The sequence below is a fragment of the Boleophthalmus pectinirostris genome, unplaced genomic scaffold (assembly GCF_026225935.1).
Source record: "Boleophthalmus pectinirostris isolate CB_2022bp ecotype Guang Dong unplaced genomic scaffold, ASM2622593v1 HiC_scaffold_23, whole genome shotgun sequence".
NCBI lineage: Eukaryota > Metazoa > Chordata > Actinopteri > Gobiiformes > Gobiidae > Boleophthalmus > Boleophthalmus pectinirostris.
In genome coordinates, this window is record NW_026571207.1 from 19,585,704 (window position 1) to 19,613,537 (window position 27,834).

General features: G+C 38.0%; 6 protein-coding genes across 10 annotated transcripts; 1 reads left to right on the forward strand and 5 right to left on the reverse strand.

Moving 5' to 3' along the window:
• Positions 1–44: 44 nt before the first annotated feature.
• On the reverse strand, positions 45–1,894 carry ttc9c (tetratricopeptide repeat domain 9C). The gene is made up of 4 exons (XM_020923451.2): positions 1,826–1,894; positions 1,169–1,499; positions 754–936; positions 45–668 (listed from the first exon to the last, which is right to left on the reverse strand). Exons 2-4 carry the CDS (start codon positions 1,488–1,490, stop codon positions 517–519), a joined length of 657 nt encoding a protein of 218 aa, XP_020779110.1. The 5' UTR covers positions 1,491–1,499; positions 1,826–1,894; the 3' UTR covers positions 45–516.
• A 73-nt stretch (positions 1,895–1,967) lies between these two features.
• LOC110158902 (high-affinity choline transporter 1-like) lies at positions 1,968–5,838 on the reverse strand. 3 transcript variants are annotated; one of them, XM_055159649.1, is made up of 9 exons: positions 5,568–5,838; positions 4,303–4,522; positions 3,999–4,112; positions 3,763–3,918; positions 3,530–3,678; positions 3,309–3,452; positions 2,949–3,102; positions 2,662–2,879; positions 1,968–2,595 (listed from the first exon to the last, which is right to left on the reverse strand). In XM_055159649.1, exons 2-9 carry the CDS (start codon positions 4,478–4,480, stop codon positions 2,098–2,100), a joined length of 1,611 nt encoding a protein of 536 aa, XP_055015624.1. In that variant the 5' UTR covers positions 4,481–4,522; positions 5,568–5,838; the 3' UTR covers positions 1,968–2,097. The 3 variants fall into 3 exon arrangements, with proteins under 3 accessions (XP_055015624.1, XP_020779109.2, XP_055015623.1); XM_020923450.2 differs by lacking the exon at positions 5,568–5,838 and adding an exon at positions 5,052–5,469; XM_055159648.1 differs by lacking the exon at positions 5,568–5,838 and having other exon boundaries at positions 4,303–5,469.
• A 1,674-nt stretch (positions 5,839–7,512) lies between these two features.
• Positions 7,513–15,743, forward strand: LOC110158831 (zinc finger protein ubi-d4). 3 transcript variants are annotated; one of them, XM_020923352.2, is made up of 11 exons: positions 7,513–7,567; positions 8,165–8,325; positions 9,460–9,567; positions 10,657–10,838; positions 10,940–11,032; positions 11,152–11,236; positions 11,895–12,029; positions 13,596–13,727; positions 13,811–13,923; positions 14,385–14,466; positions 14,570–15,743. In XM_020923352.2, exons 1-11 carry the CDS (start codon positions 7,536–7,538, stop codon positions 14,653–14,655), a joined length of 1,209 nt encoding a protein of 402 aa, XP_020779011.1. In that variant the 5' UTR covers positions 7,513–7,535; the 3' UTR covers positions 14,656–15,743. The 3 variants fall into 3 exon arrangements, with proteins under 3 accessions (XP_020779011.1, XP_055015180.1, XP_020779012.1); XM_055159205.1 differs by having other exon boundaries at positions 10,660–10,838; XM_020923353.2 differs by lacking the exon at positions 11,895–12,029.
• Positions 15,744–15,908: 165 nt separating this feature from the next.
• On the reverse strand, positions 15,909–21,580 carry LOC110159018 (sodium/potassium/calcium exchanger 3-like). The gene is made up of 17 exons (XM_055159020.1): positions 21,126–21,580; positions 20,940–21,044; positions 20,034–20,110; positions 19,876–19,950; positions 19,663–19,747; positions 19,288–19,391; positions 19,101–19,175; positions 18,904–18,929; positions 18,766–18,819; positions 18,554–18,687; positions 18,223–18,392; positions 17,366–17,621; positions 17,133–17,299; positions 16,942–17,056; positions 16,755–16,867; positions 16,550–16,615; positions 15,909–16,405 (listed from the first exon to the last, which is right to left on the reverse strand). The coding sequence occupies exons 1-17, from the start codon at positions 21,298–21,300 to the stop codon at positions 16,295–16,297; spliced, it is 1,908 nt and encodes a 635-aa protein (XP_055014995.1). The 5' UTR covers positions 21,301–21,580; the 3' UTR covers positions 15,909–16,294.
• Positions 21,581–21,774: 194 nt separating this feature from the next.
• Positions 21,775–25,307, reverse strand: LOC129410631 (restin homolog). The gene is made up of 13 exons (XM_055159206.1): positions 25,178–25,307; positions 24,949–25,012; positions 24,691–24,849; positions 24,506–24,614; positions 24,030–24,080; positions 23,875–23,952; positions 22,973–23,029; positions 22,800–22,859; positions 22,660–22,724; positions 22,455–22,587; positions 22,267–22,331; positions 22,096–22,197; positions 21,775–21,994 (listed from the first exon to the last, which is right to left on the reverse strand). Exons 2-13 carry the CDS (start codon positions 24,969–24,971, stop codon positions 21,790–21,792), a joined length of 1,107 nt encoding a protein of 368 aa, XP_055015181.1. The 5' UTR covers positions 24,972–25,012; positions 25,178–25,307; the 3' UTR covers positions 21,775–21,789.
• Positions 25,308–25,340: 33 nt separating this feature from the next.
• zdhhc24 (zinc finger DHHC-type containing 24) lies at positions 25,341–27,287 on the reverse strand. Its single transcript, XM_055159207.1, has 4 exons — positions 27,171–27,287; positions 26,764–27,077; positions 26,413–26,690; positions 25,341–25,947 (listed from the first exon to the last, which is right to left on the reverse strand). The coding sequence occupies exons 2-4, from the start codon at positions 27,063–27,065 to the stop codon at positions 25,655–25,657; spliced, it is 873 nt and encodes a 290-aa protein (XP_055015182.1). The 5' UTR covers positions 27,066–27,077; positions 27,171–27,287; the 3' UTR covers positions 25,341–25,654.
• Positions 27,288–27,834: the final 547 nt, after the last annotated feature.

Sequence of the window (27,834 nt, forward strand, 5' to 3'; positions counted from 1 at the left end):
ATCTCTTCTGTTTAAATACTTGCTTGAGTGTATGAGACTGAGAATTAGAAACAAAACATTTTAATTAACATTTACAGCAGTGTATGAAATAACATACAGTTGAACCGGAGGGTATTTTTTTCAGAAAGAAACTTTTGAGCCACTAGGAAACTTTGGCTCTATTTTTCAAACAGGCTTCACTTTCCTTCCATCTAAATTTCCATGTTAACAGTGTACAGACATTCTTAAAGCAACCATACATAGTTAGATTAGAAGGCAGATGTGAAACCTGTTCTCCTCTCACCTGGCCTTTGTTCAAGCTCACCTGTGGTCTCTGGTCTTCTGTCAGATCAAAACTAGCACAACATCAGACAGAATTAACACAGACAGCACGTAATGGTGATATGTGAGAAAACAACACAGACGGGGCAGCCAATCTTACTATTCTTATACTACACCTTACTATATCTTACTAGAACTTAATTCGGATTCGGACTGTCCCAAACCAAATGTCTTTGCTTGGCAAACCAGGCAGACTTAATCACCACTCTCATTCTTTTGGTTAACTTCATCTCCAGAGCAGCTCTTGATGCTGGGTAAAAACATCTCACGATACATGGCCTTCTCTTTTTGCAACTCCTGGCTCAGCCTCTCCTCAGCTTTTTGGAGGTACTTCTTTACATTTACATCTAAAATAAAGAGATGGATAATATGTTAAATATTTGCAAACTTGCTTTACTGTCCCCTCAAAATGAAAGAAAAAATGCTAATTACCATTAGGTTGTTCTTTGAAGGCTTGTGAAAGATACATTTTTGCCATTTGAGCGTCTCCCAGCTCTAGTGTGGCCACTCCTGCTCTGTACAGAGCTTTTACATTATGTGGTTGCCACTGTAAAACACGTAAGCTATATTCTTGAACACGGGCATAATTGATATTCTCTTTCTGCAGCAAACAAGCTGAAAAAAAAAAAAAAAAAACACAATAAATCGGCAACAATTTCAGTATGTATCATTACATTTATGTTAGGCCCAGTCACCAACTAGAATGTACACACAACAAAGACAGGCGGCTGGTGACTAAATTCAAGTTCTCATCAGCTGATGAAGAAGAGCCACAGACTGTAGGCTGATGAAATGCTTTATACCACTTGCTGTATCACTGTAATTATAATATACTTATTGTAGGTACCAGCTAAATTGTTGAACACATCTATTTGTGTATTTCTCAGTAGAGTCTCTTGTTCTGGTGAGAGAGGATGTGCCACTGGCCCAAGTCCCTTTAGAGATGACATCACGTCTGAGTCCAGGCTCCGGAGGATGAGCAGGGCACTGTGGTAACGTCTAATAGCTGAGCGCAGGTTTTTCTCTCTGTAAAAAGCATTGCCCTCAGTTTTCATCTGAACAGCTTCCTCCAACAAAGTCCAGTTAGGTTTCCGAGGTGTTTGCCCAGAGAAGGTTGACTGTGATGCTGCACCCTCGCCTCCTTCACCAACACTGTCAGGTGTCTCCATTTTCTATCACTGAGAGAGAGAGAGAGAAAAAAAACATATATGTTGACCAAACAAATTTGAGTCCCTTGCATTATATTAACAGCATCACAACATCAATAAAGGCCCAAAGTCGGAGTCACAAAAGCCTTGTAGCCAGTAAGTAACCAAATCAAAACTTAAATTAACTTCTAATCTTGTACAACGGCAGCAGAAATTATTAATTATGTATAATTCAGGAAAAAATATAGTGTACGAAAGCCTAGACTGATTACTGGATCACTCAGTTATTTTGCTCCCACACAAACCCTATAGTTATAATTAAACATTTTAAGTTATAATACAATGTGAGCACAAACCTTAAAGCAGTTTCTTCATGCATGCACACGCATGCCCCTCTTGCACACACACTTCCTGATTTACTTTTTCTGCACTGGCAGGTGAACTCAAAATATACTTAAAAGAGCCTTACCGCCCCACTGTGGTAGATTTTAAAAATACAAAATGCATTTAGAATATCCTGATCGCGGTTATTGTTTAACGGAATAGTTTTAATAAATCAGACAGCTTCTTGTAAAAAAAGTTTTTTTATTTGCAGTCTACACAAATGCAATTACCATTTCCCAAACCTTCATATTTCAATTTCATTGTTCAGATTAGTGCTGTCTGTTTTGTTTTGCGGTGCTTTATACATTGTAACACGAAAAACATCTCCCTCACCAGGAATAACGTTTTTGTAAAAAAATATATGTGTTATGTAGGAAAATATTAAAGTGGTAATACATCCACATAGCATACAGATGGTCTGAACTGGAGCACATTGGACATATGTGCCATTCATAACAGGGCACCCAGGGTAATAGAAAAGAGGAGACAGGCCTAGTGCTGGTTCCCCACTCAGTACCTTCAATAACACTACAATTACCACACCCATGATGCAGCCATAGCTGTTAGAGACCTCACAGAAGAGGATGCACACCAGCTGAGGAAACATGATGGTATAGGTAATGCTTGAGCCAAGTATCCAGAACATCAAAACACTGTTACTTAAAAATGACAGGGAGGTGCCCACCAGGCCCACCACCACCACAGTAATGCGTATGACCCACAGAAGCTCTGTCTCTGGTGCCTGTGGATTGTGGAATCACATGGTCAATACAAGAATTATCACTTCACACCATCAGTGTCCTCATACCGTTCTCCTCAGAATGTTCTTGTAGATGTTGGATGTAAATATTGATGCTGCTGACAACAGAGCAGAGTCTGTGGATGACATCACAGCAGCAGCGATTGCTCCAATGCCCACAATGGAGATAAAAGATGGGGTGAGATACTGCAGAGCAATGGGTAGCACCAGTCCTGCTTCACCACGCTCATATGGGGATGGGGAGCCATACTCTGTCATAGTCCAGTCTAAAGAATTGTAAACATTAGGTGTGTACTCATCCACTTGGTAAATAAGTAACTGGTATTGTTGCCTACTTGTTGAGACTGCAGCCGCTCCAATCAACATAGGGGGGATTCCAAGGACAAAAATCATGGGTGCGGCAATGAAGCATGTGATCCTAGCTGTGGAGGATGAAGATGAAGACAGAGTCCTCTGGTGAAAATCTTGATAACCCAAGTTACCAAGACTCTGATGGAAGAGTTAGAAGACACCTTAACACCATAACACTTCCCTGTTCATTTATTTATGCAGGCCAAACCATTATAAGTCATTAAAATGTCTTAAATACTGATGGTTAATGTCACAGCATTATTTTGTAGTCCTTTTTTATAGAGGAAACCATGGTTAAACATTCACTAATAGGCCTACTAAAGATAACAGAATGCAAACATTACCAGTAATAAGAAATTATCAAGCCAAATCCACACATTCTGTTTATTTACAGACCCAGTCCAAGGGGCCTGGTAAATAAATGTATGAGCAGTTTTGGTGATATCTTCTGTATAAGGGTTGATCAAGATGAAAGGGACACATAACCACTGAAGAAAACAAAACATACACATGTATGAATAAAACATGTTTTGGAGCAGGCATTGTGTTACATGACATCACTGACCAAACTGCAGAAAATGAGAATCAACTGTATAATGTCAGTGTATGCTACACTATACAGGCCGCCCAGAAGGGTGTAGACTATGGCAACTGCAGCTGATATCCAAATACATGCAGAATAAGGAATATCCAAGATAACACTCATTGTCGAACCTTTGAAAACATGAGGCAGAGACTCATCTTACACAAAACACCATCATATGTGAGGACATAACTGAACATCAAAACGTAGCCTACCTAAACCTATGAGAGTTCCTGTCACCCAGATGATGTCTGATACCAACAGTGCTACAGACAGAACAGCACTAATTATATTTCCATACTTATTTTGGAATGGGTCCATCATAGTCACATATTTTCTGTCCCTCATCTTCTTTGCAAAGAAAAGTCCACCTGCAATGTACATGAGCATTAAAGACGGAAACTTCAACATCAACAGGAAACAGCAATTTTGGATTATTGCAATGTATTACCAATAATAAATGACAGAGCACCAGTTACAGGCATGACAGCCCAGGTCAGTCCCATAGTTGGGGTGTATACAGCTTCTGTTAAACCAGCGATGAAGCCTCCGCCAACAAACGTGGCTGTAAAACCAAAAATACCAATATTGAGTAAACACTAGAACACTTCAAATGTGTCTGCACCTGACAGCAGCCCAGTAGTCTAATGGAAAAATGTGTAGCCTGCCTGTTCGCTTTGCATTCTCCTCATTAATTTACAAAATCACACAATAATACAGGGCAAGCAGCAATAACACACAAGTTACGCACAGACCTGTCATTGTGAATACCCCCACGACCAGACGTATCCCCCTGTTCCCCAACAACGCGTGCACGGTGCGGTCGTTCTGGGTCCTTTCACGCGCGCGTTTGGACCTGATCGAGGCCCAGATGCCGATCCCCAGCACCAGCACGTAGAAGGCGACCATAGCCGCGAGTCCCGGGACGTTCATGCTGCAGTCGCACACACCGTGATTCAGGCTCCCACTAGTTCACTGTGATACAATAGATAGATAGAGTAAGAGTCCAAAGTAGGTAAACGCTGTTTGATTATCCGGAATGAACGTTCTACATATCAACGTCTTTCCGAGTAGGCATAATTTCATTTTGGATAGTGGGAATTGTCTTTTGACATATCTGTAACGTAATTTTGACTAGATGAAAGGATAGTTAGAGATATCTGCAATTCAGTTTTGACTAGGCAAAACGGAATTACAGGTATCTGCAGTTACATAATTGAAAACGACATTCAACTCTTCACACATCATAAAAGACAATTGCAGATATCTGTTATTCAGTTTTGACTAGGCAAATTGAAAGTTAAAGATATCTCAAACGTCATTATGACATCATGACACAGAAAGCACCAAACTGACTGCACAATCCGTCCAAAAAGCTATTTGTCTCGAATGCTTAACAACTATCTGTGTTAAAATTAGCTTTTGTCTATAATATAATTTTCAACGAACTTTTCACTAGAGACCATTAACAAAAAGACCGTAAAATGCATTTTGGCGATCTTACTGATAAATTAACTTTTCGTTAACAGCTACAGGTGCCATGTGGAAATGCTCCGCTCCCGCCTCAAGTGGTATAATTTGGGTATAGATATCTGCACCGTCATTTCGCCTTGTCAAGATATGTATAATTAATTATATTTTGACTAGGCAAAATTAAATTTACGGATATCTCCAGTTTCAGATATCTCTAATCAAAATTCATAACAAGATATATACAACTTGGTAAGAGATTTTCTACAACTAAATTATGACTATCTGAAACTACGGTTTAAGATATCTACAACGTCATTCTGACTAATTGTGATTCCAGTTTAAGAGATATCTACAACGTAATTTCGCCTAGTCAAAACGTAAACAAAACAAAATTTTAAATATCTGAAATGGAGCATGTAAATACCTTCAACTGAAATGAATTAAAGATATTTTGAACTTAAGTTATGACGAGTCAGAATCAAATTGTAGATATCTCGAACTGGATTTACAGATATCTATAATTCAGTTGTAGATATCTGTAACTTACAATGTGGATATTCATAACTCAATTGTGGATATCCGTATTTATGAAACCCATACAAATGAATGACAAAGGTGACGTCATTTGCCCTGGGAAGAATGTCGTTGTAAATATCTAAAATGACAATTACGGACAGGAAGAATGACTAAGTTAGAGATATCTGCAATACATATCCAGTTTAGTGTTTAAATGTTAAAATGGCTTTCCTGAAAGGTGAAAGGCGTCAAATCATCTGCGTCACGACGCAGAGAGTCGTCGACGGGTCCCCCCACGCAGAGCGTCTGCGTCAACCGACTGGTTCCTACCCTAAATTAGTGTAAAATAAGTCAAATTATAAACCTATTTAAATTAAAGTAGGCATTCGCTGTGGAAATTAGCCTTCTTAATAACTATTGAAAATAATAAAATACAGTAGATATTTATAGGCTACTGACAGTGGAAGAAGTAGGGAGAGAGGCATGTGGTCACAAGGGAAAACTGATTGGACACAGTAGCTCACACATCAAAATGTATTATAATAACAAAGAGTAAAAATATAAAAGGTAATAATAAATTCAAAATAAGTAGCAAACATAAATGTATATGTGACAGTGAGCCTTTGTCCCATTTACATTCATTCAAGTTTATTTCTCATTTCTCCATAAAGCCTACAACAAGTTTTTTGTTTTGTTTTTGTTTTTGTTAATGATCACTTAACTGGTAGACAGAGACATGCATATCCAACAAAAAATGTGACAGCGTGCTAGGTCCAAAGACAACATTTGTACAAAAGAAGAAAAAGATCCAAACTGCAGTTCTTTGAAGCTCCCTTTTTTTATTTTTAATTTCAGTGACACCAAAACGTTTCAACTCAAGCCCTACTTCTTCATGTCTGGAAAACTGCTCTCAAATGTAGTGATGTAAAAGTAAAAAGCATCCACTTTAAAATGTACTCAAGTAAAGTACAGAATTTAGGTTTTACTTAAAAGGTGCATTGTGTAACTCTTCTAGCAGGGGTCCCCCTCAAGATTGTTTCCATGGATAAATTTTTACTTTGCCTGTAAGGTTTCACAGTATGGCAATAAACTCATCTATATAACATTTATTCAATTACAGGTGTTTTTTTTTTTTTACTCAAAAATACATGCATTCCCACAGTGAGTAAGCTCTCTTCTCCACAGATCTAACCTGTAACTTGGCCTGGAGGCATTGTGGGTTTGTCTCCATGGAAATAGATATGTTTAATGCCATACTGTAGGACATTCTAGACAACGCAATGACATTTACTCGAAGACAAGCAGGTGGTGAAACCTCTGCCAAAAAGTTACATAGCATACATTACCTACTACTAGTACTTTACTTCTTTTAATTTGTTACTTTCCATCACTAACTACTGAATACCAGGCCATTGCCTGGAGAGCAAAAACCACACCACAAGCTACAAGCAAACTAACTTCTAATGTCATAGCGTCCATGTATAGTCTCTGCAACAGTAACAACTTTAATGCAAAGGGTGCTCATTGCAATATGTGGCTCAAATATGTTATTTCTGATACAGGGTATTGATGACAGAGCACTAATTTATGTACATTATACTATCAGGCAACTCAAAGAAATTCATAAACAGAGAAAAAATTGTTAAATACTGTAAAAGATGTTTTTTGCTTTGTGAATTTACATATGTGTAGCCTATGTGAAACTGTGAAACTTTATTATTAATGAATGCCTTTGACTCTAATTTAGGTTCAAACCAAAAATAACATTCACAAATCAAAGAGAAGGCTAAGCTCCTTATAGACAAAATGCATAGTCAAAATAAACGTGACAAGGTGTGTGTATATATATATATATATATATATATATATATATATATATATATATATATATATATATATATATATATATATATATATACACCTTCAGAATCCTGAAGGTAGTTTTATACTGAACTGCGCGCATGCGCACCGGCACTCCATACAACCGCAATCAGAAAACATGGCTGCGGCCGTCGACAATGTTGTGAAAGTGTAAGTTTATCATTATGTATAACTGTTCAAGTTTACTCCACAAATCCAATTGCAATCGTATTGTTGGACATTGCCTCTGCATTAAACTCGGTATTGTTCAAAACAAATTTTGTATGAAGACATAAACGTTTTTTTTTTTTTTTTTTTACTAAAGGATGCTACGATTAGCGTGTTAGCCATGGGCAAATTGGAAAGATGTACTTCCACAGAACTCTTAGTTATTTGTTGTTGTTGTTGTTATAATTATCAGTGCTGTCGATTCTGATTGTTTAAACCGGAGCATCCTGGTTACATTAAAGTGAATATTTCATTTACGCGTGTTGTTGGCGGGCGCTTTGTTGTAATGAGAGGCGCCGCGAACCATCAACCTTTTGTTCCCATGTCCTTTTCTCCACAAGTGTTGCGGTTCTCTGTTATAAAGTAAGCCTGCTTTATAGGACTAGCTTTTGAATAAAACGACTTATAGAGCCACAAATCATATAATGGTATAAATAACTATTCACACATTTCGGGCATAGTTTATTTTTAAAGTTGAAATGTGTTGTCTGATGCAACTCGTATGTCAGTTTTATGAGTCAGTGTCCCTCCATCTTTCAGGCTGGGAGAACAGTACTACAGAGATGCCATGGAGCAGTGTCATAATTATAACGCTCGCCTCTGTGCTGAGCGCAGCATCCTCATGCCCTTTCTGGACTCCCAGACAGGTGTGGCCCAATCCAACTGTTATATCTGGATGGAGAAAAGGCATCGCAGTGCAGGTATGGATGGTGTCAGGATCATCTTATGTTGCATTTTGTTTCTATTTATTCCCCGTGGAACATGTCTTAGGTCTACAATTCACATTTTAAGTGGTTTTGGTAAGCCAAGTCACCTCAAAGAGCTTGGTCAAAGTTAGGATTAATGGTGGTATATAGGTTTAACCAATTTTCCCCATTTCTTTTTCCACCACCTCTAGTGTTAAAGGAACTGTATGTAAAAGTTTTGATTCAGAATTTTCATTCATTTATTCTTGATTACAAAAATATGATGTCCAATTTATATATGTTATAACTTTTGATTGGATTCTCCAATCAAAGCAGAATGAGCCCCAAATTAGTATTACATTAAGGTTTCCACTTCCAAATCTGAAATCCAATTGGTTTAAACCAGACATGTAAAACCAAGGCCCGGAAGCCAAATTTGGCTCGCAATATAATTATATTTGTCCCGCAAGAACATATCAAATATGTATTAGAGCTGGCCCGCCGGCTACAGATAGACTATAGAGACACTATTTATTTAAAATTTTGTTATTTTATGTTATGCTTGTTCTTGATTCAGTGTTTAAGCAAAACTATTATTAAACATTTATTTTAATGAGAAAAGGTTTAACATATTACATATCTTGAAAGAAGAGAAAACATGCAGATGTTGAAATTTTTCAATAAATATTTAGTTTGGCAAGCAACTTAGTCCCAGTTTTTAATTTTGGCCCTCTGTAAATTTCAGTTTGACACCCCTGGTTTAAAAGACTCTCTGAATCTGAATCCTCACTACTTAAATCCCAGCACCTGTAGCCAATCATTCATTTGTGAGGTAAACGGTCCTCTAGCTGCGACGGTGTGGTGTTGTTGGAAAAACCGTAAATATGAACACTGCACCAAGTTGTTTGCTCAAATCAGAGAAATGGAAATTCTGGAAGCAGGACGAACAATCAGACATCAGGAGAGATGATTAAAGGAAGTCAAACGAGAGATAACAAATAAAGATATAAAGAAAGACAAGATATTTTGTACAAAGGGAAAATCAAGTTGATTCTGAAATTATCAACATTGTGACAAAATACTGTTATTGCAGTATAGCTAACAAATGACAATTGTGCAGCTCCATTTATAGTTTTAAATTTTTTATAGGTGTAGCTCCAGGCCAGTTGTACACATACCCAGCTCGTCGGTGGAGAAAGAAAAGACGTTCCCACCCCCCTGAGGACCCGCGCCTGGCTTTCCCGCCTCTCAAAGCAGGTAGGGCAGTGCAAAGCATCTGTTTTAAATCAACCAGTGAATCTGTCTTTTAAATAAAGTAGCTCAGTGTTCTGGATAATGCACAGACTTGACTGGTGGACAGGGCAGGCATAGGGCAGGTACGGGGAGGTACTGTATGGTACTGTACGGACCCTTAATGTTTCCACTGCATAAAGTGATCTGTACTGCCTCCTGTTAAGAGCCAAAAGGACCGCTGAAGGTACTAATTTCCAAAGGGGTCTGGCACGGATGGGACCTTGGATTGGATGGGCTAGAGGACCACAGCATGCAAATAGCAACACCCAATGGTGTAAACATTGTAACTGTTATTTAATAACGGTGCAGTTGCTTCTGTCGCCGGGATTCACCCTCTGGTCAGGAGTTCACGTGATAGTTTAGTGTGTGCAAGAAGCCTTGCTGGTAAACAACAGCACTTTATCCACTTTATCGTGCTTTTGGATACTGTGGTTATCTACAGTCTGTAAGTGCATTTTCGAAGTGCCAGGAGTGTGCAGGGATATTTTATTTTGAAAATACACTGGATCTGTCGGTTCTGCACATCTCATTTCCTGTTTTGCGCATGTGATTTTGTCAACTTGATGTCAAAGACCGCTGCGGTGTCCATCAAAGATGGACTTCTTATGTATTGTGTCCATCTTTGTTTCCAAATTTCCATCAATAGCCTGTGGGCCCTGATCAAAGACTTCCTTCTTTTTGTTGTGTATTCACTTTATTCTGGAAGTTGCTATGGGCACCGACATCATCATTCAGGTTGTATTATTTTGTGTGAGGCTGCCGATCTTGACAGCTAATAACGTCTGTAGAACTCTGTACAAAGCCATTGTTGGTTCACATGAACATTAAACATTTTACACAAATCAAATATGATACTTTATATCATATTTGAAATCCATTATCTGTCTAATCTTCCTTTTTAGAGGTAAAAATAAGCAGGGCAGAATGAGTTTTTTTTTTTTTTCGTCAGTTTTTAGATCATCCTAAAACATCTGGCTTTGTGTGCATTGTGTCACCATGTGTAACGTCCACCTCCCACCCTTCCTTGTTGTGTACATGTTATTATTTTTGTAGCAGATATAGAGTTGGGACTGAAGCGTGATGGACTGGGGGGCGTAGATGGCAGCAGCTTGGAGGCACTACTCAAGGGAGAGCCTCTTGATAGAAGGAGTGGAGTGTCTGATCTTCGTAGCACAGAAGAAGATCTAGCCACTGTGGAGCCTCCCGCATCAGTGACTTCAGGACGCATTCGCAAGGTCAGATTTAAAGGATTTAATGACATTTTCGTTTGTGTGTCAAGTTGTTTCCGAAGAAGCAACATTTCAGCCCAATAATGCCTGTAACTGTCAAATATTAGAGAGTCCTGGACCATGATGACTACTTGGATGACCTAGATGATGAGGACTTTGAAGATGAGACGCCCAAAAGAAGAGGAAAAAGCAAGTCAAAAGTAAGTGTCTGTGCATCGTCATATTTACAGAAAATGCTTCATTTCAAGAAATGAATTGTACTCAATGAATTGTTCAGCAGTGATTGAAATTTCTTTTCCAAAAAAAAACAAAACTTTAGGGACGCAGCGATAAGAATGGCAAAAAGAAATCTGAGGCTGCCGCCGCTGCACTGGAGGAGAGAGACAAACCGTATGCCTGTGACAGTGAGTATAGATTAGGCAGACTAAAACTGAAGGGAATGTTCGCACTACTCCATGATACCCTTAAGCAGGGGTCTCCAACCTTTTTCCCCTTGAGAGATAATTTTAAAAACGAAAATGGTGCACTCCTGTTTGTGGTTGTTAGAAATGACATATATAACAGCAACAGGTAGCCTTAGAATCTGTTAGATGTATTTGAAACATTAAATATTAGTGCACCCATTTGGGTATCTAAATTATACATTTATAATACATGTGATGAATTCAGTTAAAATCAGTATAGTGTGCATAATTCCTTAATCCTTTAGAAAGTTACTTGGAATGGGGTGGAGACCTCTGCCCTAGAGAAACAGAACTAAGAGAACAACTAAACGACTGTTTAAACTACTTGAAATATATCCATTTATTAAAACAAAACAAAATCTGCTACATTATATTGTTTTTTTTTTTTATGTAGTAATGAGTAGTGAGTATGGCAAGGAAGAAGGACTCTTCAAATACAGACTCTTCAAATACAGACTTGTAATTCAAGCCACTTTGTGTGCTTGGCAATTCCTACTCTCAATGTGAAGAAACTTATCTTTAGGTGTATATAAAAAAAAGAAACAAAAACACTGTTGGTCATTGCTATACAATTCTTGTGTGACTGTGTGTGTGTCAGTCTGTGGGAAGCGCTACAAGAACCGTCCTGGCCTGAGCTATCACTATACACACTCTCATCTGGCCGAGGAGGAGGGCGAGGACCGCGAGGAGCTCGAGGCACCACCCACTCCTCGGCAGCCTGACGAGCAAAAGAGTGAGTCCAGGGCTGAGAGGCAGACAGGGGACACAGGGAGGGGCTGTTGCATGCCGTGTTGCATGTATGAGGTGTTTTATTTTGTCTCCTTTCTTTTCTCATTGTGATGTTTTGAAAGTTTCTTGGTTTTATAGGTATAGTTACCCATACAAGTTGTAAAACATGCTGGGACTCTATAAAACTAGTTTTTAGTCATTCAGTCAAGTCATTACCACCCCCCCAACACCTATGTATTACTTGCACGTCCCATCACATTAGCAACTAGTCCAATTCATTAGTTTATATTTAGTTTATTTTTACTTTGGCCAACACTGCATGAACAGGTTTGTAGTATTGGTAATGAACTCTGGAGTTTTACACTCATATTCATCACAAATTAATTAGAATGTCATGAAAAAGTTCAATATTTTTTGTCACTCATTTCAGAATGTCAAACACATATAGACTCATGGCACACAAAGTGAAATATTTCATTTTATTTATTTTATTTTTTGGATTTTTATGATTGTGGCTTACAGAAAACCAAAATTCAGTCTCTCAGAAAATTAGAATTGTGTAAAAAAGTTGAATATCGGGAAGACACCCTAATCAGCTAATGGAAAACACCTGCAAAGGTTTCCTGAGCCCTTAAATGGTCTCTCAGTCTGGGTCAGGGGGCTGGAGTGGACTGGGCTGGAGTCAACGCAACGAGCACTACGCACAGAAGAAGCCTATATGGGACATGAGACAATGTCAGAAGCTTCTTACTTGAACTGTGGAGAAACGGAACTGGACTGTTGACCAGTGGTCCAAAGTCCTCTTTTTAGATGAAAGTAAATTTTGCATATCTTTTGGAAATGTCCCAGAGTCCGGAGGAAGAGTTGAGAGGCACAGAATCGATGTTGCTTGAAGCCCAGTGTGAAGTTTCCACCGTCAGTGATGATTTGGGCTGCCATGTCATCTGCTGGTGTTGGTCCACTGTGTTTTCTGAAGTCCACAGTCAACGCAGCCATCTACCAGGACATTTTACAGCACTTAATACTTCCTTCTGCTGACAAGCTTTATAGAGATGCTGATTACATTTTCCAGCAGAACTTGGCACCTGCCCACACAAAAGATGTTACCAAAATTACCATGGTGTTACTCTGCTTGATTGGCCTGCAAACTCATCTGACCTGACCTGGGCTTCCATTACACCTGAGCAGTTCCACATGGTGATCACCTCCATGCCACAGTGCACTGATGTAGTAATTCATAAAGCCCCAACCCGGTATTGAGTGCATAGAAATGAACATATTTTAAGCAGAAAGGTTAGGCTTCTGAAAAGTATCTTTTTAAATTGATCTTATGTAATATTAAAATACGAAGAGACAAAGAATTTTGTTTTTTCATGATCTGTAAACCACAATCATAATAATTCAAGAAAGAGAGTGACATATTTCAAGAGTTTATGTGATGACTGTATAATATGAGTTTGACTTTCTGAAATGAGTGACCAAAGATACTGAACTTTTTCTTGATATTCTAATTCTTTGTGATGGAGGCGGCCTTGATAAATTAATTTCTTCTCTAAATCTTTCTATTCAGCAAATAAAAAGGGCCCCAATGGTTTAGCACTGCCCAACGATTACTGTGACTTCTGTCTGGGAGATTCAACTTTAAATCAGAAGACTGGCCAGTCCGAGGAGCTGGTGTCCTGCTCAGACTGTGGACGCTCTGGTATGCTTATGTTTTTCTGACTGTATTTAGTCTTACTTTCTTGAAAAATAAATTTAAAATATGTGACGTCTCATTGTTTTCAGGCCACCCCACATGTCTACAGTTCACTCCAGTGATGATGGCTGCTGTAAAGACGTACCGCTGGCAGTGCATAGAGTGCAAGTGTTGCAATGTGTGTGGCACTTCAGAGAATGATGTGAGTACTCGCCCAGTGTTTACCATTGTTTTTGGAACAAATGGTATGTTTTGTAGGTGTTTTGTATTGCATAGTCTTAAATATTTTCAGCTGCATGCTGTAGCATGCTGTAAATGCTCTTTGCAAAATGCACTGGCTGTAAAACGCAAGGTGCTTTGCCCCTAAAGTCATTTGCTTCCAGAAGTTTCACATTGCCCTTTCCTCCATTTTTTTTTATCTGCCTTTGTGCATTATAGGTATTTTTTTTTGCATGAGACAGGCATTGATACAGCCATGTACCATATGCCTGCAAAGAATATTAGAACATTAGATCTCAACTTTGGGCACCAAGTGCAGACTTGGCAACATCGCATGTCTTAAAAGCGATATGCTCCTTCAAGTTGTATTGTATCCTTTAAAATGTGTGTAGTATCATGCAGTGTAGTTGTGACATTATTATATAACCAATTTCTTTTTTGCAGGATCAGCTGCTGTTTTGTGATGATTGTGACAGAGGTTACCACATGTACTGTCTAACTCCTCCTATGACTGAACCACCTGAGGGTAAGATCTGTTTGAATCTTGCTACTGGTGACTGCCTATGTTTTTCAGGTGATGATATACTTCTAGTTGACATAAATTATAATGTTTAATGTGTCTTCTGCAGGAAGTTGGAGCTGCCACTTATGTCTAGCTCTCCTTAAGGATAAAGCATCCATTTACCAACAGAACCAGAGCTCTGCCCCAGAGTGATATCACAACTCTTTCCATCTGATTCAGCGTCATTCTATCCTCAAAACACTAGGTCTACTTTATCAGTTGGAGACATATCTAGTTTGTAGCAGCACAAGAGCACAGCTCTATGTGTCCACATGTAGTATAATCAGACTCCAGGCCACTGTGGATTCAGTTTTCTTTGTCCATAATGTATAGGCTTTCCTGGACTGAACACATGCAAGATCAAGGGAGTGAGAGCATGCAGTATCCATAGCAACTACTATCTCCATGGGAGCGACCAGCAGCAAAGGAATTAGCATTACACGATTAGCATCATGGCCAATTATCTTTACCCTTTCTTGAAAGTTTTCTCAAGATTTTTCCAAAAGAAATTATGATAAATCTAATATTATGATGACTAAAGTAGTGGCATCTTGTCTGTAGTTTAGTGTCATCCGTGCAAGTTTACATATTTAATGACCTACATTGTGCCAAAGTACACTAACAGTAGCAACAAACTGCTCTGACCCGCTGCATCATTTAAAGCAATATATAATGTGATGAAAACTATGGCTACAAGTGAGAATACCTCTACTCTAAATACGAAACAGAACTCGACTGACTTCCACTCCCCCAAAAATCAATGTCATAAAAAGTAGTTATCACTGCTCATTGTTCTTTACTGTAATAGATTGGTGCTCGCCTTTAAAGTCAGTTGTTACATCTTTGAATTATTAACGAGTTGCTGTAAAGTCTGTATAATCGACAATGGATTTTGCATGCAGGTCGCACCAGTATTTAAACATTCTCACAATTTAGTGTCCCTATTGTAATGTTTTTGACCATTTTGTAAACAGATTGTATTGGTATTGGGAGTTTTTCTAGTAGAAATTTTTAAAGTCTTGTTACTGCAAAGACTTAAAGTATGGCTCCTTATGCATTCAATGTACTGTATTGATATTTTCTATTTTTGTTATGACTGAGACATGTTTATTTGACGCTTATGTCAAACTTAAAAAATAAGTATTTGTAAATGATGTATTTTGTTGTACTTTTTATTTTTACATTTCTTTGGTAACATTTAGCCTGACTGAAATAAAAATCAATATAACAATTGTTTTTTATATTGTATTGTAGTTATTTGTGTATAATAATGACATGACATTTCTTCTAAAAAAATACAGAACACAGCATTGTTTTTTCAGCACGTTAATGAATGGCCTTTCTTAAGAGCATAAAAAGCGAAGACAATAATCTTATCTCATCAGGTAATTGCACTGTTTATTTGCAATAATGTGAAAATAAAGGTGAGATTAGCTAAAATGGAAGGACCAGATGAAGGGAGAAATGTTAACAGTAATATACTATATATGAGATGGTCATAGTTAATCTTAGAATTCATAATAGCAATTGCACCCAAAGCGATCGTATGTGTTGTGTACAAATTTAGTGCAGAAAAATACTGCAGATACATAGGCAATAAACAGTGCATTAGATTTCACAAAATTGAGGTATCACATGCGCACATGTAGAAAAAAGGACACTTTTAAGTCACCACAAGGTATAGAATAAACAAAACATCTGTATTTACTGAAATATCCAAGCAGCTGTGACTGAAAGACAAATTCTGCTACTCATGAGTTAAAGATTTTTGATTTACAAATAAGTATTTCCTCTACAGCCTTTCAAAGCCAATAGAGCAAAGAAGGAAAATAGCATAAAGCAACATTAGACAGAGTCCAAGCTTCCGATCCAGCTTCCAGTGGTTTAAATGAACGCACAGGACCTACAGACATAGCACAGACACAGTACAGTCACAAAGGTGCAGGCAGCTACAGTAATGCCCTTGTGTGTGGAAAGTAATGTTAGTATAGATTACACAGCTACGTTTAGATATTGATCTCAGGTGTAGTGAGTAGTATGTACTCACAGTAAGTGTGACAGAGGCCAGCAGCAGTATCACTGAGTAAACCAGCCCTTTGCTGTTTATTTTGACCTGGACAAAAGGACAGATCATTCACAGGTCACATGATTGTAAACAAACACACTAGATTTATTTGTTTATGTGTCTGCTTGTTTCTGTTACAAGATGTTGTGGTAATGGGTTGGCCTAAACGTGTTAATTTTTAACTCACCACAGATCCATAGCTGACTATGAGAGTTCTCAGTGCCCAAGGGAAGCCCAGTCCCAGCAGTACGTCAAAGATATTACTGCCAATAGAGTTTGAGACAGCCATGTCTCCCATACCTATACAAGTCAACAATACATCCTTGAATAAAAGAAACATGTTTTGTATCAAGTACTAAGAAATTAAGACCCACCTTGTCTTGCAACAATTAAGCTTGCCATACAGTCAGGCACACTGGTGCCAGCGGCCAAAAAGGTGATGCCCATAAGTACCTCAGGAATTCCTAATGTATAGCTGATGATGGTCACCTAAATCAAGCACAGTAATGTGGACGAGCTATCACTGTCTATGTTTATGTATTTTAGCAGTGTGTACTGGGCTTACCATCCAGACCATGAGGTAGGAAAATAGGGCTATCCACAGTGTGGAGGACAAAAAGGTAAGCAGGTACCAGCGCTCCCAGCGGGACTTGTTGCAGTTGGGCACAGTGAAATACAGCAAGAAAGTCACTGGCCAGGACAGCAGCCACTTCAGACGCTCACACAAGCCATCTGAGACATGAAGACGTATTACAAATTATTTCAATTGAAGAAAACAAAGGTTTTTAGTTTCCTTACTAGGAAAACAGAATGGATTTAAAGCAGAATGTTGGTCCGCTCCTCCTTCCTGCTCCTCTTCATCTTCCTCTTCCTCTTTAATTTCAGAGGCCCCTTGTGCCTCTCCACTCTCTTCTTTGATGGTGTCACACTCTAGAGTTTGTCTGTCTCTCTCAGTCAGTGTCCCGTTGTCTCGGCACCACGGCCCACTGCCTCCCTCCTTACCTGCTGCAGCACCTTCTTCGTGTCCACCTCGAGCCTGAATCAGCCTCTGACGCTGTACAAGGCCAGACAAACAAGTTCAGTCAAACCACAGCACTGAGGCTACACCAGCATGGGGCAATGATGTGCGCAAAGGGGCAGCAGGAGTGAGAGGAGCAGCCAAGCGTGCCCTCACACTGACTTGAGGGCATTTAGACAGCATGTATTAGGGTCAAAGAAGAGAAGAAAGTACTTGCAGTGCTATTTCAAACAGCACAAAATGCAGGAGCACATGCAGGAAGGGAAGATAGCAACATCAAACACCTGTTTGCTTAAATTCATACTAATATACTAATACTGCTGTGGACATGTGTATACATTAATATTGATACTTTGCAGTGACATCGCACTGGGGGTATCCTACATGTGGCTGTTACCATGGAGACACAATGCACACATTAGCCAACACTGACAAAAAGTTTCAAGATTGTCTGAAAACTCAAGAAAAAAAAAATTAATTGATTTAAACAACACATTTTCAAGAGTCAGTTCAAGAGCCAGATAATATAAGACTGAGATGTGGACAGTTATATTTAATGTTACTGATACTTCAATACCCACCAACCTAGAAACACACGAAGATGGGGTATTATTAAGGGTGTCAGCACGCAGTGTACCTCGCTGATGACCATGCGTCCTGCCATGCGCAGGCGGGTGAAGGGGGGAAAATGCGGGGTGATGAGAAGACGAAGGCTTGCCTCTGAAAACGAGAGCTGGTGCGGGTGCAGGTTCAGAAGCTCATCGACCATTACCACCCCTGTGTCCTGGCTGGCCACCACACATGTGTCTACACAACAGTAACATAGGTAAATTGTTATTAACATTTATGACTAAAATAGTTCAGTATATATCTAATCAATCCACTAAGTTTTATTCATAAACAAGCAAATGTGTCTAATTAAAAAATAAATTCACATTAGAAATCTACACAGAAAATGTGTTTTATACCTGGCTTTAGTGGCACCATGTCATTGTCACAGTCTCCTATATTTCCAACAGCAGTTGTCCGTCTCAAACTGCTGAGACATGGCTGACCCAAGCTGCAGTGACTCTCAACCAAGTTACACAGCGACCTGTTGAACCTACAGTTCATACATAACATCGTTATGTCCTCAGTGATTATGGTGCAACACCAAAAATAACAAGGTTAAAATGCTCACTTCATTATTATTATGTAAATCCCATACATACAAATGAGAATAATTGTTTCCCACCTGTAAAATGTACAATTGATTATTTATGAATTATGAATTAAAAAAAAAAACAATAACAACAAAAAAGATAAACTTAAAGCTTACCACAGAACCTTTTCATCATAGATCACCTGTGAACACAACCAAACAAGAAAAAAGAACTAAACCCAATATAGTTCATTAACCATTATTGTGGTTAATACTACATAATATAATAATTAATAAAATATTATAATTATCATATGGCATTAATAGTCAGAAGTGATGCCAGAAGCATTGTTTATGTGTGCATGATTTCTTACCAGGATAAGCACAATTATGGACAAAATGTAGAAGACAGAATCTCGAAATAAAGGCCACCAGCTTAGAGAAATAGGCTAGGGAAACATAGTTTCAGAATACATTTTAAGACAATAGACTTAATTTATAATATTTCATAATATTAACAACATACTGTTGCTTCTAATATAGAAAAAAGAAATTAAGTACCTGTCCAGAGAAAATCCCACAGAGGCCAATGATCACCAGGACATTAAAAACTGCTGACCCGACAATTGTTCCCACACCTACATCTCCTTTTGTGATAAAAACTCCTGAAAGTCCAAACTGAATATAAGAGAATATCAAAGTATCTAGTCCTCAATATCTAAGTTTGATTGTGAGGGCAAATTATCAGAAAACATATTAAATCAGTTGGGTCATTGCACATTTCTTGAAATAGTCAGAGTCTACTTCTGCACACTTAAAATAATTTGAATAAAATCAACAGCAAGTGAGGTCAGCGATAAAAGGTAAATGGGGCAAATGGATTACTGATTGAGCAGTCATTCTGCTATGTAAGTGATTGCAGTACGTCATACTGACCAATCAAAGAGGTAAAGAGCTCAGGGGCAGAACTCCCAGCTGCCATGAAGGTCGCCCCAGCAACATCTTCACTAAGATTAAGATTCTAGGACACAAAAAACATAATAAAGAGCTAATTGGGCCATGAGTTTGTTAAAAACGTAGTACAAAATTTGAATTAGGGAAAATGAAAATGAAGCTTCAATTGACACACTGTGGTACAGTGGTACTTACCACTGATATTTTTTCCAGAGATGGCACAAAGTAAATATCACACACAATGGCCAGTGCATGAAACATGTAGATAGCCTGTAGAAAACATTTGAGTACTTTTGTGCTCAGGTAAAGAGTATTCTTGTGTGGAAAAATATAAAGACAAGGATACATCTTACACAGAGAACATGAAGTATTACAGCTCCATGACGCCGCTGCTCCAAGGTAAAGATGTCATCTGGAAACTCTGTAATAGCTACGATTGACAAGGAGTTGAACACAGAGCCAATGAATATTGCATGAATGTGTGGAGTTAAATATTAACACACAGGAGACATTTATTTAAGGCTCACATTATTATAGACTTCATTTGGAGAGAAAAAAAGTGTTTCTCAGATATTCTAGAAACTGGTGTCGTGAATGAATAACATAAAATAACTTGGAGATAGTTTGTATTAGTCTCAAACAAATAATATAGGCCCTGTAAAGTGAAAACAGTGAATAATGTAAATATTTTATTACAACCTCTATGATGATGTCTGTAAAAACAGATATTTACAGTATGTCTAACAATTATCTGTCTGGTTTGTGTAAGAAATCAAAGTAATGTACGACTGAGGTGGTACTTCTACTATGAAGCTGGAAGAAGAGGAATGACCTGTGGGGAAGAATGAGACATTTGTGCAAATTCTCTGAATGATAATCATGCCACATGATTCTGTTTGGACACACTTCACCACATTATTTAGAACACAAAAAAACTGTTTAGCAAAAATACATAAGTCATGAAATCTATTTCAGAAATGTGACATTTTCTCATTACATTGTATGAATCAAACTGGAACAGTCATCATTTCACTAAGCAGTCAGTTTGGTATGCACACAGCATCCAACAACTTATTCAATTTAGTTTCCTAGCAACAGTATCTCTAAAAACTATGAACAAACAAACATGCACATATATACACATAGCTCACACATGGTTGTATATTTCAAACAGGTAGAGCTCCTCAAAGCCAAACATTATTTCTTTGGTAATTAATCAATTCCAGGTGTCCCAGTATGAGAGAAAGACAGTGTCTTACCAGATTTAGATAGGCCACTCAGAGTCTTATTACCGGCATTTTTCTCCTCATAAAGGTCTCTTTTCGTCCAAAGGATATTTCCATTTTCATTACGTACAGGCAACCCTAGAATGATAAAGGAATGCTGTCAGAACAAGTTTCAGATGCTAGAAATGCTCATGTTTGCTTAGATAACTTAATATTAGCCATCACTCGTAAAGTGTGCACTATTCTTTTTACTTATATAGACACCTGTAACATCCACGGTTAGGGCGGCTGTGAGAAGACCGATTCCGCAGATGCAGAAACGGAAAAGGAGACGAGTTCGCTTTGGTCTTTTCGGTGCCCCCATTCCCCCAACCAAAGCTGTTCCTCGGTTCATAACATGTCGCTGCTCACGTGTCCTAATTCAAATTGGACGGATGTTGACCGACTTATCGCTGTAATGATGCCAGGCTGTAAGATCCATCCAGGGTGTCGAGCGCTGTCATCGGGCCGTCATCAGCATCTCAGAAGCAGCATCCTCACCCAGAGCGCGCCATCAACAAAAGAAGCTTCAGTATATACACACTCAATCTACTGCAACTAGCATGAAATCTGCACTGTTCAGCTTTGGTGCTCAAAATCAGACCTCTCATTAGGGCTTCACCGTCAGTGTCGGAGTAAGCTATTTTCACTGTAAAAAAAAAAAAAAAAAAAAAAGACCACCAGAAGGCGCCTTTGCATGGGTGGGGCATTAGAGACGCGCGAAAAGCAAACCTACCTCAATAGATGAATACATACATTAAAGTTCAAAACCTCTGACGGTGTGTGTGTTTAACAGACAACTCTGGTATCCTGGTTAATAAGAGTTTATTTTGCTGAGATTAGGTCATATTGGTGGCATGCCTCCATAATGCACGGTGCAATAGGGCTCTAACAAAAAACGGGTACTGCTCCACATTGTGTTCAAAGAGAAGGCCCTAGAGTTGACAGTAAAACTTCCTGGAGTAACAGAGGCCAAAGCGAAGAACAGGAACATTGTCCCCAGGAACAGGAGAACTTTCTGAGTGACAGTCATCAGGATGCCAACACACCTTAAAGAAATAAACAAAATAATTTTACTACAGCTTTGCCATTTCATACCTAATAATGTGTACAAAATACTATATAATAATAAGAAATACAGTAGGCCTACTTGGAATGTTTTGAAGAATCTGCATTAGGAATGTCCTGTGGCTTCAGTTCCTCTTTACATAGCGTAAGAGTGCTTGTATTGCTCAAATTCTTCTCATTCACGCTATAGGAAAGAAATACTTTTTTTCACTAGAATTATGAGAAACATAAAACATTTTGTATATCAACATACCTCTCATTGTAACTGTATGTCATTAAACCAGTTTCCTTTTGGACTTTTTCAGACATTACTTCACCCTTACAAAATGGCATGAGAATGCTAAATTATTGTACTCCAGGCAGACACACAAATAGATAAAAGCCACATTGGTTCCACATTCCTGAATTGTTCTGAGTCAAGTTGGTGAATGAAGGTCTTACATTTGCCTGTGTGACATCTGATGTGCTGATGTTGGTATGAACGGAGGAATCCAGCAGCCTCATCTCCTCGGCAAATGACAGAGCAGGACTACTACTTTTGTCCTTTGCATCCAAAAGGTCAATGGCGAGAGCACTGGAAAGCAAAAAAAAAAAAAAATCACTTTTTTATAACGCATAGTACACAATTTATAAATGAATGCATTACAGTAACACTTCATCCTGTCCAGCCTCAAGTTCATCTTTTAACTGCTGGTTTTTCAGCCTGAGATCCTGAATCAAATATAATAAATAATTATGCCTAATAGTGCATTTCATATTCTAACATTTGGTAAATATATAGCTGACCTTTATAATGGTTGAATATTCTTCCACCATTTCCTCAGCATGTTTTAACTCCTGATGTTTCTGCCATTACAAAATGCATAAAAACAAATGCAAACACATTAGTATGTCTCAGTTTTAATTGAAAGGTAAATTATGTAGGTCTGTTTGGTAGAAAAAGCCTCTATGCCTCTGACCTGTTGAATAACCTCATCTCTTTGCTGTAGTCCTAATTGAGCCACCTCGTTTTCAGACTGAAGACACATAAGCAAAGTTAACACAGTAAACAAAACAATAAAAAAATAACAATATTGCAATTTTGAGAACTGACTGAGTTGTTATCAGTTTAAGTAACAGATTATGGATCCCTTATGTAAATTATACTCTTTAAATTACACATTTAAACTTATGTTTTGGAAATGTCTGCCAGTGCAGGATTTCTGGAGACAGGTTTCATGTAAACCTTCTATGTTATTTGATGTAGTAGTACCCTGTTCACCAGAAGCATTGATACGCATTAAATAATCTCTCACAAATCAAATTTAAAGTGGCCAAGTAAAAGATTTTGTTATCAGGCCTCATGGCAGCAAAGAAAATGGTGGCTGCACGCTGGAAGCTGCCACATTGTTTATCTATTCATACTTGGACATTAATGTTTTTGGATATAGCCCAACTAGAACTCTCTATAGCCAAGGTGTGTAGAGCCAAGAGTAACACAATTACCCTATGGCATGTTTTCATTAAACGCATCTAACAACTTTGTTGCAGATCTTTGCTTGGGTGAGGCTTTGGACCTGAGTGGGAGGATGTTTTTGTTTTTCTTTTTGTATATAAAAAAACCTTAAGGACTGCAGTAATTGTGAATATATATATATATATATATATATATATATATATATATATATATTATATATTTATATATATATATATATATATATATATATATATATATGTATACATGTGATTATATCACATGTATATGTGATTATACATTTCAGAATTCATTAAAGTTTAGTCACTGTAATTATTGCTGTAACTCAATAAAAAAAGTTGATCACAAAAATAAGTGATAAAACTCATAGTTGAATTTTTGCTTTACCTCAAGTGCTTGAAGAAAAACTTTCAACTTATTCAGGCTCACATCATCTTGCTCTTGTAGCTGCTGCAAGTTCTTTATCTGGGTTTAAAATTACAGCTGTTGCAGTAAAAGAATTGACTAAAAGGGCAAAATGCACTTACAGTGGCTTGACAGACCTCAGTTCTGAGCTTTTTGTTTTCTTCTTTCAGAGAGACAGATTCCCTTTCCTAGGCAATATATACATTAATGTCTGTATGAGTGAAATATTTTAAATGAAGGTTAGTCTATTCATTCAGCTAGATTAATGATGCGACCCATGTTAAAAATGCATTGCTAATATTTCTAGTGGTGTTTTTGTTTCCACGTTTCACCTATAATTTTCTACAATGTGGCATTAAATAGTTATTTTTGCATGTACTTCATTATGGGTTATTATTGCTTTCTTGAAAACATGCATTCTGAATTTCCTCTCCACAGATCTTACCCATAACAAGTGGACAGGCAGTGTCTACTTGTTTCCATGGAAATAGATAAGTTTAATGCCATATTTTATGACATACTCGCAGCACTACAACTAATACTTACGCAGTGTACCTTTAAGAATAGATACATATTCCAGACCATATGATTAAACCATAGCAAAGAAACTTACCAAATTCTGAATTTTTATCTCATTTTCAATTTTCAAATCAAGGTTATCAGGTTGACATTTAGTGGGTTCTGATTCAATACTCTGTGCATCGCTGACGATTTTCTCCAGGCTGAAAATTAAGCCAAAGGTGCAAAAAAGGTCATCTTAAAACATGTCTTAAAGATTAAGCTACATGAAATGCTTACTCTTTGACTTGTTTTTTGAGAAAACTGTTCTCAGCTCGAAGAATGGACATGTCTTCATCCGCAGCGTCCAACCAGCTCCTCATCTCCGTGTTCTGATCCTTGAGGATACTTCTACTGTGATCAAGCTGTGCTATTTTCTCCATCATTTCCTGCGCTGTCCTAAACAAATATTCACACCAACTCACACATGCAAATACCAAGACTTCAGTATTAAAAAAAAACAAAAACAAAAAAACTCTGCACATGTAAGTTACTTACATGTTTTCTTCCTCAATATCCATTGTGCCAAACTTCTTTGGTCATCAGGTTATTGAAACTTTTTCTGTAAAGTTGGTAGTAAAAAAAGTAAAAAATGGTGTCACTTTCTTGCGACCGTTTACATAGGCTAACCTCCGATAACTATGCTAACAATGTTATCAAATAATTATCGCCAAAATACCGCAGTAAAGTCAAGCCTTCAAAACCAAAAGTTACACCGAAAACTCACCTTTTCGCACCCAATGTTTTTTATAACTCCTTTATTTTATATTTATCGCTCCCCGTAGATTTACATGTGAAGTTCAAAACGGTTAACTGAAACCGAAGGAAATGTACAGTACAACAGGTGTGTATTAAACACGTGACCACAACAAACTAACATAAGGACAAAACAGACAAAACACACATTTTATTATCTCATTTATATACACACATCAATAACGACAGTTAAACAAGATACAGCAGTGCAATTACGTAATAAAAATATTTTCAAAAAATTTGAACAGGCCTACTTGTCTTAAGGCAAGGAGCATAATAATTCACCAAAGCACATCATACTTAATAAACACATATGTGTTGGAACATTCTGTCAAAATAAAAACAACATTTGGGATTACCAAACTGCAGTGCAATGTTGAAATTACAACCTAATCATTCAGTACTTGACATTACAGTGTAAAAAAATCATAAATATAATTATAATCCATTATCTGGTAGGCTCTAGTGACCCTGTGACCTCAAAGTGTATGCCATCTCCAGGCATTGGTGAAGGGATAAGTGGGCAGAGCCAGCAAATATACCAATAATGGCCTAAATTGTGTTGCAGGTTGCGAAGTAGTCCCAAATTGTAAGGGCGCCGTGAGGAGTACCACTCCCTTGTCGTTTGTCCCCTGACCATCAGGAAAAGGTGGAAGAAGAAAAAAGCAGACACCAACAAGAAGCCCACCACACATGTGTCAGCAATAAATGCAAATGCAAATGCTCTTGCAGAGACTCGGCCTGAAAGAAAAACAAAACACATAACTTTTAATAATCTGTGATGAATACCAGAGGTGTGTAGTACTCTACCATTTTTAAAGAAATTGTACTTAGAGTACATACGTTTACTCCTACTTGAGTAATATTCATATTCAAGTTAAAAGTACCCTTACGCTTAGGTTTTCTTTACTCCATCTACTGTAATATAGTGACAAATGTTTTAAATTGACCATATTACATAATTTGTACATTTGTGTTGCATTTTGAGTTGTGTTGTTCATACATTTACTTCAAATTATGAATCAGATAATGGAGTTATAAGTCTACTTTAGTTTTCCCAATACTTTTATTTCTTGGACCACTACTTTGTACTTCTACTTGAGCACATGGCATTTTTTGCAACACTAAACTACAAGCAAAACAACAGGCATAAGAAAAATCCATGCATCTGTTATGAAGATCATACTACATCACAAATCATCTCACCTGATACCAACATAATCCAGGGAATCAAAAGCAGCAGAACACTATGAACTGTCACCCCTTCCTTCAGTATGACTATGAAGACCTCAGCGTTCATCAGTGTGGCATACAGTAGTCCTGACCACATAAAAAGCAGGCAGCTCAGGAAGTAGCGGTAGTTATGGAAGCCCACACACTGGCCAAAGAAAACACAGTGATGGTCACGGCGAAGAACACACACCTTGCAATCATAGCAATGGGAACAGCGGGGAGGTGTGTGGGCCTCACATGTATAACAATACCTGAAGACGCAAGAGGAAATGGTTATTGATATGTTCATTAATTTAATATTTAAGTAAGTTAGATAATGTTTACCTCCAACCCTGTCCCATGCCTTCTCCCAAGAACACTCCCTTTATACTAGGACTGGTCTTGAGGAAGAGCAACGAGTTCCAGCAAATATTTCCAAGCATGAAGTACTGAGCTATTAAATGCACTGCTTTCCACCAGGCTGACCACGCAGTTTTCTTCAAGCTTGCCTCTAACGGAGCCTCCACCAAAACCAAGTAGCTCACTTCCCCAGTAATGGAGAAAACCAAAAACGTGTTGAGCAACACTGGCAGATGACGGCATACTCTCTCTGCCCTGCAGAACACTTTAGTGGCCAAGCTGGTCATCACTCCACCTGTCTTTAGTGTTAGAAGAGGATAATGGACGAACCATTAGCACTTAGCTGGCTAATGAATGCTATTTTACCCCAAATTCAAAAGTTTAATACAGACGTAGATGAAGAACTTAATATCTTCAGACTAGAATCTGTCAGAAAAGGTACAAAACAAAACGTGTTATTTCTCAGTTTACCGCGCAACAAACCCAAACCCCTCAGCACAATGCACGAGTGCCGCATGAAAATACAGCCCCGTAGTACAGAGACGCAATATTATAGTTCCGCTTACAATAAAAAAAAAAATCTAAATAGGAAGTATTTTGGGTTGGTAAAGCAGGGGTCAGCCAGAGCCACTTGCCAAGTCTATGGTTACTTCTTAAAAAAAAGTGAGCTCTGAAGATTTATTTGCTTATTCGGTTGTTAAATAAACCATCATGTAGGCCAGGGAATATGAGCACATTTTTTACATTGTGATTAATAAAATAAAGTTGATATCCCTTTAGTGACCCACCATGTGGAGATCTAGTCCCTCCTCCCAAACCCAGTCTTAATCCTGGGTAATCTCTTCATCCCCTAGGAGTATATACTACAGTCCATTGAATGGGAAAATAATACTTTCACCAAACTACAAGAGAAATGAGGTAAGTATTTGTGTCCCATTATTTGCTTAAGGCGATATATTTCTTTCCTTTATAAAGTGGACTACATTGAACATTGTTTTTTTTTCTTTTTCCAGCAGGGTCAAGCATGTGCAGCAACGCTTGCTTGACCTGAGAGAG